Consider the following 12,181-nt stretch of genomic DNA (forward strand, 5'->3'; position numbering starts at 1 on the left):
AATATATGGTACATATACCTGGTACATAAAGTTTTTTTCTATTCCTTCTCTCTGAATTAATGACATTAATATAAAATAAAGCATATCTAACTAATAGCAATAAGAATCATAGTCATATAATAATGATAGCGACAGAATTCGTGACGCTAATACTTAATTCCTTATTATAGGGTTTTAATAGTGTAATGGGTTAATTACAGCAGCATTTATATTTACAACGACCGCAGAGGAAATCAGTCAGATAACCTCTGCTACTTCAACAGACGTAAAGCTAACATGGTTTCGTTTCTCAATGTTTCCTCTTAACAGGACGTAAACAAAGAATTTCGTTAAAAGTACAAAGTAAAACACGATAGTTCTCTTTCATTTTCCTTTAAAAAGTGGGAAATCTCTAGTTGCTTTGATAGTAAAAGTTTCTATTATTAACCGCCCGCGAGCCCTGTACCATTTCTGTGGGAGAGGGAATCCCTAAACGTCATCGCCTTGGATACCAAACAAAAATATAGACATATATGGGCATGTACGTCATCGGAACACCGAGGGCGGAACTAGGAGCTCCTACAATGCTTCGTGTTCAGTCCGATTCATTCATAAAGACGAGGCGCCGCTACAGTGGACTGTGCTACTATAAAGTGCGTCCGACAGACAAACAGGATTATTATCTGGATTTATAAACACCTGCATACCTTTTTATTACTTCTGACCAAAGGAAAATCATATTAGTGGATCGTCTTTTGTCTCGCATCAAGGAATTTATACAATAAAAATCATCCCGGAAACTTGAAGGAATTTACTATAAACACAACCTGGATTGCCTTCTTAATGCAACTGTTTTGGACGGGAATCGAGAGCATCTCACAGGAGTTCAATAAAGAAACTAGAGGAGGTAATTTTTAATGTTATTTATTATATGAACATAGCTAACGTAATGCATCGAGTCATCACATTTTGCAGTTATTCTTAAAGTACACTTAAATGACATTTGTTCGAGTAGGCTACTTTTGTCGCGTACAATTCATAAAAAAGCGGAAATATATCTCCTACTGCCTACCGAAGAAAGTGCTCATTAACAATACATTTCATTATATAAAAACTCAAATACACTTAAGTATTCCGAGACGGTGGAATGTTTCTGTACCTGGGAGTTTATGTGCATGCGTGTGAGAGTAATGTCACACAGCTGATTTTTCCCCGGAATTGCAGGTGTCTCGGCGTCTCTCTGCTCCCCCAGGGAGATGTTCCAAGGCTTCCCCGGCGACCTCGATTCCGGCTCCCGCGGTAGCTCTTCTCCGTCTATCGATTCCCAGTACCTTTCTTCCGTGGAATCCTTCGGCAGTCCACCGGCCACTAGTGCACAAGTAAGACAGCTTTCTTTCATTACGCTCTTAGAAACCAGCACGGATAGCAATGTTGAATTGTTCGAAATAAAATAATTATGTAAGTAGCAATTATGTTGATGTCCGCTCGTCACGTTTGGGTTGCATTTATTAATTCGAATAGTTTTAAGTACTAAATGAATCAAGATAAACTGATTGCTAGAATGCGGTTGCAGAAGATGCGTACTTGCAAAATCTGCTAGTTTACGAATGGAGATATGCTGTCTACCAGCACCATTACGGAATTCGCATTAGTTCGGTGTTTTAAATTTTTACATAGTCAAGCATATATTTAGCATCGTGCGCTAAAAGAAGGAAATTCGTACACTTCGTTTTTATTATCACGTTTCGCATCAAATATGTGTACTATATGAGAAAGAATTCTATGTACATTGCTTCGGTTCATTCCGATGCAATCAACTCGCGTATAATGTACGTTACAGCTTCTAATTTTAGAACCTAACCCGCGAGGAAGGATAACGGATTATTTTTTTGTTGAACGTCTCCGAAACTTATTCCACTTTTTTTCTGTTTCCACTCTTCCATCCTGAGAAAAAATACGGTTCGCTTTACGTTGCGGAGGTTGACAAGTCAGCAACTAAAGGCTACAGAATCTCACGGCAACGTGTTAGATTTCCAACACGCTACGCAACGGATGACAGCGCCTCGGAACGCGCTGACTGACGCTCGCCACGCGCACGCACGCTCCGCCCTCGCTAGGCTTTCTCAGCTCGCAGTTGCTTCGCGAGGCTCGCTGTGACGTACATGCTTTCTATTTTGGAGTGTTACGTCGCGTTGCTAAGGGGAACCCGGAGGGGGGGAGGAAAGGAGGAAAGAGGAAGGGGGGATTATTCGAGTTTTGATTGGTTTGTGCGCGGTCCCCGAGAGCTCGTACCCCGTCCCTCATACGCTTTTAGAAGAATGTTAATTAAGTCCGAGCTCAATGCAGTATAACGAATTGCTTATGAGCTAAATTAAGCACCTCCAGGAATGATTTAGGGTTCCGTATAATTTATTTATTTATTTTAGCGCGTAATGCAGACGGCGTGCTATATTTGTCCCTTGCTGTACCAGCTATGCGGATTCATATACATTTGCTATTTCAGTCGCAGGAATCCGCTTCTCGATTGTGTTACACGGAAACGAAAAAAATAAATCTTTTTCTATGCTATAACTTACCTTCAACTTATTAACAACATGTTAACATTTCCGATGTCTTTCAAACTCTTGCGTTCTTGTGCATTTTGTGCGTTATTCTGTATGTGTATTGACTCAAAATACATACATACATATATATATATATACATACATACATATAATGTATATTTAAAAATAGGCCTATATATAAATATAATGAACGTCTTTTGCAAAACAGCAGTCAAAAAGCATAATCATTAACAAACACACAACATAAAGCAAGATGGCCAGACTTCCTAAAAACAGCAGCTGTGGCACTCTTGAAGGTATCCAGTATTGACTCATATTATCAGAGTGTCTTAAATGTATTTTGAATACATTTTGTATATGTACCATGGCAAATGATGAATATATAATTTGTTTAGATGACTCATAAAATGAATATAAATATATTTGCATTCATTTGGATGGGCCTAGGCTATCAATCTCTTGTTTTAGTCACATTTGTGTTTGTGCACGCAGGAGTGTGCATCTACTGTGGGCGGAGCAGTGGTGGGCAGTGGGAGCTGTGGGGGTGGGGCTGGAGTGGAGATGCCCGGCTCCTTCGTGCCCACAGTGACGGCCATCACCACCAGCCAGGATCTGCAGTGGATGGTGCAGCCAACCCTCATCTCCTCTGTGGCGCCAGGCCAGAGCGGCACAGGAAGTTCCGCTATGCCCCAGGCAGCCTCGCTTGACCCGTATGACCTACCAGGCCCCAGCTACTCGTCCGGGCCCTCCTTCCCTGCCCCCAGCGGTGACACTCCGGGGCCTATCCGCCAGTCCCGTACGCGCAGCCGGCGAACAAGAGATGAGACTGTGAGTGGAGGTGGCTTGAGGGCTTTAGGGGGGGTGCCATGATGATTCTCCCCAGTTCTTGGACCTAACTCATAATCCTGCAGTGATTTCATTTTTCTCATGTATTACGTTCTAAGAGTGCACATATAAAACGAAATTATATATGGAATGAGGTGTAAAATTTTGCACGCACACCGCACGGCTACTACTCTGTTGCTCCTTGTTAGTGTAAAGAAACTAAACTTGGTTGGCCATCCCCCCCCATTACATAGCTCACCCCGGAGGAAGAGGAAAAGAGGCGCGTGCGTCGTGAGCGAAACAAGCTGGCTGCCGCCAAATGCCGGAACCGGCGCCGCGAGCTAACAGACAGGCTGCAGTCGGTGAGCCCCATCACACGTACCCGTCGGCACGGCCACGATAAAAATCATGTTATATAGTAATTGCATTACGCTAATTATAAAATAGGCTTTATGATAATTAGCGGGTGTCAGTAATAATTACACGGAAGAAAATAAAGAGGTTCATGATTATGATTAGGGGATCCTTAGTAAGGAGGACTGTTATTAGGGTGGCGATTATGCTCCCCTACTTTATTTTTGTCAGTCTCTCACTTTCTCTTCCCGCTGCCACATCCCCTGCAGGAGACAGACATATTGGAGGAAGAGAAGTCAGAGCTCGAGGCAGAGATCTCGGAGCTGCAGAAGGAGAAGGAGCGTCTCGAGTTCGTTTTGGTTGCCCATCAGCCTGGTTGCAAAATCCCGTACCACGAGGAGCAGGTGCCCTCGCAGCTCCCGCAGCCCACGCAGCCGCAACAGCCGGCTGTGTCCATCGTGGGCCTGACTGTGAAGGAGGACACTTTCTACCTGCCTCCCGCCTACACCCCCCACCCCTCTGCGCAGCCACCGCAGCCCGTGCAGCCACCGCAGCAACAACCGGGGATGATGCAGGAGGTAGCCTTTTCTAGTTCTTTCTATGCGCAGAATGAGCCTACAGTGGGCGGCCCGTGCCTGGTGGCCGATGCTGGTACTCATGACATCGGCAGCTGCAACCCCTCATACACATCTTCATTTGTCTTCACCTACCCAGAGGGAGCCTGCGGGGTCAGCGCAAACCAGCGGAACAGCGGCAGTGATCAGTCCTCTGATTCCCTGAACTCTCCCTCCCTACTTGCGCTTTAAGAAAACCCCGGGGACACACGCGCACGCGCGCGCGCAGACAGCCGTACACGCACACGCCAATAATGCCCCCCACCCACGCGCACGGACACGGTAGGACCACGGTAACGGCGGCAGCAGGGGGCGACACACGAAGCCCCCGTCCCTTGACACGTAGGCCTATACACAGCTCCGCGCGTACGGATACACAAATCCACTGAAACGCAATTAGCCTCGTGAAAACTCAACCCCAGTCAATAGTCTCATTGAGTCATTTAATAATGTACAACAATAAAACAAGTTTGCTCACTGAAAAAAATAGTAGCTTTCGTCCTGCCGCTGTTTTGTGTGTATTCTTCATATAATCGAACCAGTGCCCATCTATGCAGTTAATGAATTGTAAATAATTCTCACTCCTCGTTTGCATTTCTGCGGCTTCCGTATAGAAAGAAACTTTATTTATTTGCTAAGCAAACGATCATGTTGCGAAAAGTCCTCCCCATGTTTTGGTTGCAGCTTCCGAAACCACTATAGCTTTTCGCTACTGCAGCTTTTAGATGTTACACGTTGCTGACGAGATCTGTCAGCTTTTATGGATGACTTTGAATACCACCTCGAACCTCATACAAACGCATATTCATGTCAATCGCGCATAGAAGCACAAATGCAGCACTTATCCGCTCCCATTTCCCCCTCCTGTTCTGCTCCTCCTCTCCTCTCTCCTGCTGGGCTAGTTCTCGTGGTGGCTTTCATAACTTTCTGTCTTTCTCTGCCTCTCCGTGCTGACTGTACAGAATGTATTTGTTTAAATGGGAATAGGAAAAAGACTTTTTTTTCGAACAGACTGCAAACCAGTCCCTCACTCCACCCACCCCGTCCATCAAAGTCCACTGTGTGGCTTCTTCTCCATTCGATCGGACATGGAAAGGGGTTGACCGTATCCCTGCCCCCGTTCTATTTTTTTTCCTCTGTCCATCTCCCCCATCTCTGTTTCTTCTGTCTCCCCTTTCCTGTCTTTCTGTTTTTCTCCGTCTCTGAAGTCCTCGGCCCCTGAGAGCCCACCGGGCACTTCCAGTTCCTGGGACCTCGACTGAGAGCCAGCTATGCCCTCTGCCACGCCCCTGCCGTCCCCCAGGCCACGCACTGTCTCGGAAGAGCTGCAGGGAGTTTCGCAAAAGCAGCAATTTCAGTTCGGCAAAAAAAAAAAAAAAAAACCGGAGCAAAGTTCATGCAAAGTGGCGACGATCCTATTTAAAGGGAACCTTTGGATGCGCGACAAACAAAACGCAAAAAAAAAACCAAGCAAAAGAGACTTTTGTTTTAATGCTGTTTCGCATAGGGTGGGAGACTGAATCAGGAGCAAAGAGGCGTCTGAAATTGAAGTAATGGACGAAATCTAACATTAAAAGAGTGAGTGAAAAGGGGAAAGGAGCAACGCAGGAAAATGCAGCAAGCAAGAGGGAAATCATTCTATTTTCATCCGTAAACCTTCCACTTCACCTGCGACATTCTGGGAAATACTGCAGCCCTGCTTGACAGCCCCAGCTCCATGCTCATGCGCACTTTTACCACCGTCCTCTGATAACCGTGTCATTCATTGTCCTTTGCTTTGGTTTTTTTCCCAAGTGTTTTTTTAAAAATGTTGTTGTTGTTGTTATTATTATTAATAATTATTATTTCTAGTTTTGCAGTTGTTTTGTATTTGTATTACTGGTGGGAAAAAATGCCAAAATGTGGCTTATTTGATGGTAATAAGGAAAAGGGGGGAGGGCCAATACCATTTCCGTCCCCTTTGCTTGTTTTGTATGACTTTATTGTTGTTTGTATCTCCGTTTGCCGTCGCTCAGCAAGGCTTTTGCAAAATTTTTCAAGAAGTGTTTTTTAAAATGTCAGAGTTGAAAAATTTTTTTTTTTTGAAGCTTCTCAATGTTTAGGGAAGCGGCCTCAGTGTTTCCTGAATGCCTTCCTCAAACGCACCGCCCCTGGTATTAGCAATGAGGGGAATAAGGCTTTTGATTGGCAGGATGATCTGGCGGCCGCCACGCCCCTTTGGTTTCTTTCTGGGAGGCTAATGAGGAAAACGGTGACGGACACCCAGATGGAGAGAAAAGAAAAAAAAGTGTATTTTTGGTGTATGTACTTGGAATTTTTTCTGTGAACTTGTTTGTTTTTTGAGTTTGAGCGAGCGAAATGACCTGTCTCTACTCGAAACTCTTGCCTGATTTTGATGCTGCCGAACAAATGGGACCTGAAGCTTCTTGGTGTTCATGTTATTATCTTATATACTATTACTGCTATTGTTACTATAATTTTAGTAATATACGTTTGGCAACTTCAGAGGCACGTCTTGCACTTTGGACATTTTTTATACGTTGAAGCAAATACTTAAGAATACTATATGCATATATATACATGAATGTGTGTATATATAGGTATATATACAGTGATTGTAAAGTGTGAATGTTTGGAATAAGAGTAATTTAATGTTTTCTCAATGAAGAATATGGTTGAGGATAACAAAACGTTCACGGTTTGTTTAGATATGAATATTTTTCTAAAACAAGAAAATAGATGAATAGAGGAAAACTTTTCCATAAATATGAAAAGCTTTTCACTGCCTAGGCCCTTGCTTTGTGTTTAAATGTGTACACAGATATACATATATATATTAAAAATATATACTATAAATGTATGTATATATAAAGAGATTATGAAGGTGGTCACTGTTTTTTTTTTTTGTCTGTTGTGATCACAGTTTCCTCACAGCTTTGGAACTGGCAGTGTGCTATCACTGTAAATATGCATCTCACAGGTGTCACAAAACAGAAAAATAATCCTGAGTCAGGTGCTCCAAGTCATATTCTCGTACTTAAAAGGTATCTTCAACAAGAAAAGAAAACGAAATTTCTGTTGGAAACTTGGGTTGTACATTTGTTCTGCTTTTGTTTTGTTTTATCAGATGTGCTTTGATTAGTACAAAGTGAACTATTTTACTACGATGCTAAGCTGATTTTCCATAGATGTTTTTGTCGTTATATTTTTAACTTCTACCAGACATTTGTTGGACGGTAGCTATATGTGATGGTCTCTGCTTTCCAGGTAAATCCACCAGTTTTTTTTCCAGACTGGAAATTTAAACTTGTATGTAATTAAACTTGCATGTGGGGCCAAAGAACAATGGAAAACAGAAGGCCAGAGGCCCAGACAGCCTGACTGTCATCTTCAGGAGGCCAATGTATTGTTAAAGAACCACAGTTCAGCTTCATTTCAGTTGTTTTAGCGGGCCTTCCCTTTAAGATGTGAAGTGCTTCTTTAGGGATTTATTTGAATCCCTTTCTGTTAAAAGTTCTTTGTAGATAATTATTATTCAGCACTAGTCAGACCTTTCTCATAAAAGTAAGCATAATAACTAGCAAAGCTACCAGAGATAAGTTACATCTGCATTATTTCAGCACAGTAAATCATAACAGACCCCAGAAATGAACATGTGCCTTTGTGTGTTTTTTTTGTCATATTTATATGATCATTATTATTATAAATAATTAGCAGGCTATTATGAATCTTCCTGCCTGCCCATTTCTAGTCTATGAAAAATGGTGGATTTGATCTGGATTTACAGTACAATGTGAAATTCCAGACTTGTGGCTCAGGCGTCTGCTACACGAAAATAGACCAGCTTTACGGACACGCGCACAAAGACGAATGCATACACAGACTCATTTGAAATGCTGGAAATAGTGGTGGAGACACGTTCTTAACACATAATAATTCAGACCTCTTGAAGGAGCCTAGTTTTACTCATGTTTTGAATAAATTAGGCCAGGAACTGTCATTTTAAATCTATGGCCTGGTTCAAAGGCCTTGTTCTTTGAATGTTATAAAAATGTCTTCATGACTATTGGTGCTTTGCTAGAAGATAACTTTCATGCCCAAACTCTATAAAGCATTTTTGGGGTTGTGTAGGATTAGAAGGCAAAAACAACTGGGCAATGGGCTGGGTGAATTCTGGACAGTAGTAAATTGTGACTATATTGTTTGCTTTTTGCAATATGAGATGATTGGTTATGGTTGCTCATTTGAAGCACAAAACTAAAAAAAACAGACAATGTAAAAGTCTAGAATTTCCCTATGTGACCGATAAAGTCCATTATAATTGTAATTTAATTTGGACCTGCTATGTCCTATAGCCCAACCTAGTGTTTGGACTTCCCACACCATCTCACCGTCAAAGATCTAGTTGAAGGATTTGCGTCACCCAGTGCTCCGATGGGGCACAGAGACAGAGACATTCCACTCCTGGACAGCCTGTGGAGGCAGGCCTGTGAGGACCAGGAATGGAACCATTTATTTGAGGTGCTAACTGAACATCGCTTATGGCCTTGAAGTGTTGTTTGTGGTTATGGATTTTACTTTTTCTCTCTTCAAAATAATTTTGAATAGGCAAGGGTCATGTATGCTGACCAGCAGTCTTGCCCCACCAAAACTAAGATTTAAACCAAGGTCAGAGTCTAGACACTTAACCACTATGCTAATATTGCAGAGTAAATTAGGTGTATCACTGTTTGGTATGATGTTGGTACCCTTGACGTGATTGTATGTGCGACCTTGCATAATTGTGGTTTGGAGATGAGAAGGACATGCAGTGCATACGCTTATATGTAAATGTGTATATTATATATATTATATGTAATATTCTATAAATATTATTTTCTATATTTTGGCATTATGATGATAAACGGGATATTGTTGCATAAAATATGACCCCTCACTCTCACACATCCAGCAATGGCTGTCTTTCTATTGGTAGAGAAGATTAGTCTTTAATAAACTTTGTTGAAGCCCAGTGTTGCAACTGATTTAATTGATTATATGAGGTAATTGATTACATGAAGGTGATTTTTACAACACAGGCCACACAGCCAGTGCTGGCCTGGGACAGTTTTAGTATTTATGGGTTTTCTACATTTCTGTTCAGTTGTTTTAAAATCTCAGTACTGGTTGTACTGGCTGAATTTGATTTTTAAAAAAAACCTGTGCAATAATATATTGAATCATGCGAGATCCTTCAGGTTGTTGGGGGTCATGATAAAGGGAGAAAATGCTGGTTTGTGTGTGTGTGTGTGTGTGTGTGAATGGGGTTGATGCTTTGCAATATCAATGTGACTGACAGATGCCCTGTAACTCTGTCATTTTTTTAATCTATAGCCAATTTCCCAAGAAATGATTCCTTACACAAGAAGAAGCGCTTTGCTAATGTTGTGGTTTGCAGGTTGTCAAATGCACTTTATAAATTCAAGACAGGGGACCTATTTGCAGAAAAACAAAACGGAACTGAAATGCAATATTTTTGTTCTCTGGGAGTAACATGTAGCTAATGAATTTTTAACAGTAAATGCTTACACTTCTGTGTATATTCAGTGTGTTTTATAAACGTGCTTTGCAGCCCTTGAACTGATAAAATATCATGCAATGTTTCTCAGCATTATTTTTCATCTGTGCTCCAGTTAGTATATCACTGTTACACTAAAGGCTTCTTAAAGTGGATGTTGTGTGAGGGAATATATTCTTTGAGGGACCATTCATGTTCCGCTATCGATACTGTGAAGTCATGGAGTGGCTCTCATAGACGTTCATGATTATGAACGGCCCCTGCATCAACGATTTAGTATCCCTTTTGCCAAATTAAAATAAACAAAAAACAAATAAATCATTTTCTGGCAGTAGTTTATGTAAATATTGCTTTACTCCTGGTTACATATGTGTTTGCTGCAAGGGGAACAGTATGTGCGGCCATGAGGGGGTTGACGTTTACTAAGGTGATATTTTAAGTAATTTTGATTTAAATGGGAAACATGACTTTTGTACCGCGGTGGTAATGGACACAATGTGTGCTTATAAAGACACTGTCATAGTTGTTGAAAGACTGTTTCAGATGGGATACAACTAAGTGGTCTTTGATTAAAAAATGTGTCTCCTTTATTTTAAATTGTATAACTATCAATTAAAGATGTATTATATAGTAATTGTACAATATCTGATTTTTTATGTTAGTACGACCATATCTTATTTGTTTCCAAATGGTTGCTGATCCCACAGATGACCTCTAAATTCGTTTCCTTGTCACGTACTACAGTATTTAACAGTATTGCTTCCTTACACGGACATTGATAATGCAATTTATATAACCACCTTCTCCATCTATCGCTTATACTTCGCCCTCTCCTGAAGGGAGCGGGGAACATCGACTCGGTTTTAAATAAGACTGTGAAAGCTGAGCGTGCGCCCCCTTCTGGAACTATTAACGACATGTCCTGTTCTTTTTGTGTAAATCCGTAAAATAAACAGTAACTCGCTGACTTTAATGTGGCCAGTAGTTCTCATTATATATTTTCCTATGTATTTCTGAACGCCGCACGTTGGTTCACGTCGCACCTGGAAGATGCGGGTCAAAATCCAGCCCCGCCTTCATCACGCATGGCGTTTGTCCATTTTTATGAGTACTTTTACAATCCCATGACTTCTTTTTACCGTAAAACACAGAACCTAAACTGCAATGGAGCAAGGTCCCAATGAAATGCACTCTATTTTTGGACATTTCTGTTACCAGGAAAGACTCCTGATCGCTGACAGCCTGCGTCTCAATTTAAATTTTATAATGAAAAAGACAGGGTTTGTATAGTGTTGCTGTTCTGGGTAAATAATAGAGGCCCATCCAGTTTAATACGTAGGGCCCAATCTTTTTCAATCATTGAAAGGAGTGTTGGTGCTCTCTAGTGGTAGTTACATATATATTACAAAGACGAAATGGTTTGATAATAAGTATGACGTGTAGTTATGGCTAGATATTTAAGACGCGTTGCAGTTCAAATTAATGGTGAGTGAAGTCAGATATACAAATGGGAAAACAAAATACAGTACATACATTTTTTAGTAATAGTGATACAACTGGAATGCAAAACTGTACATGTTGCCCCCTGCAGGAGAATTTATCGGCGCTGGTTTGTTCAATGTTCAAGCCAAACTTACGTCCTGATTAATTTAATGGATATTCACGGTTAGTTTATCCCAAGAAACATAGACCCACCCCGGGCAAAATATCAGTCTACCAAACGGTGTGTGTATGCACACACACACACACACACACACACTAGGGTGAGCACCTAATCCATGTCAGAGGGGACACTTTGAGCTACTAGAGGTTTTACAAACTACTTTAAAACTGAAAGGCTCTTGTGTTCGGCAAAATAATAATACAATTTTTTTTTTTTTTTACTTTTGTCCTGTCTGGCAGCTTTAGCAAAACAAAATGCCAAACATGTTTGCTTTACCATGAGGGGGCTCTATAAACTCTGTATAGCCCCCTCATGTTGATCAATTTCTTTTTATTTTATTTCTTCTTGTAGTTTGACTGGTTTGTTAGCTTGATTGAGACACTCATCCAAATGTTTCACATAACATTAGTGACACATGCATGATTATAGGAGACTGACCAATCAGCACACATTAAGAACTTGGTGCTGAAGTGAAATCCAAGTCATTTTAACTGAAAAGGTAGTTTACAAACTCTGTTCTAGCTCAAATTGTCCCCTCTGACATGGATTAGGTGGTCACCCTAACACACACACACACACACATCAAGTCATCTATAGGCTACCCCAAACCCATTGCAGACACAAA

At 41.2% G+C, this 12,181-nt stretch overlaps 1 protein-coding gene across 2 annotated transcripts; it reads left to right on the forward strand.

Annotated features, from left to right (window-relative positions):
- The first annotated feature begins 606 nt into the window (after positions 1-606).
- fosb (FBJ murine osteosarcoma viral oncogene homolog B) lies at positions 607-7,988 on the forward strand. 2 transcript variants are annotated; one of them, XM_023813787.2, is made up of 6 exons: positions 607-886; positions 1,204-1,358; positions 3,036-3,371; positions 3,623-3,730; positions 3,992-4,300; positions 4,437-7,988. In XM_023813787.2, exons 1-6 carry the CDS (start codon positions 823-825, stop codon positions 4,500-4,502), a joined length of 1,038 nt encoding a protein of 345 aa, XP_023669555.1. In that variant the 5' UTR covers positions 607-822; the 3' UTR covers positions 4,503-7,988. The 2 variants fall into 2 exon arrangements, with proteins under 2 accessions (XP_023669555.1, XP_023669554.2); XM_023813786.2 differs by having other exon boundaries at positions 3,992-7,988.
- The last annotated feature ends 4,193 nt before the right edge of the window (positions 7,989-12,181 follow it).

This window comes from Paramormyrops kingsleyae, chromosome 17, assembly GCF_048594095.1.
Source record: "Paramormyrops kingsleyae isolate MSU_618 chromosome 17, PKINGS_0.4, whole genome shotgun sequence".
Lineage (NCBI taxonomy): Eukaryota > Metazoa > Chordata > Actinopteri > Osteoglossiformes > Mormyridae > Paramormyrops > Paramormyrops kingsleyae.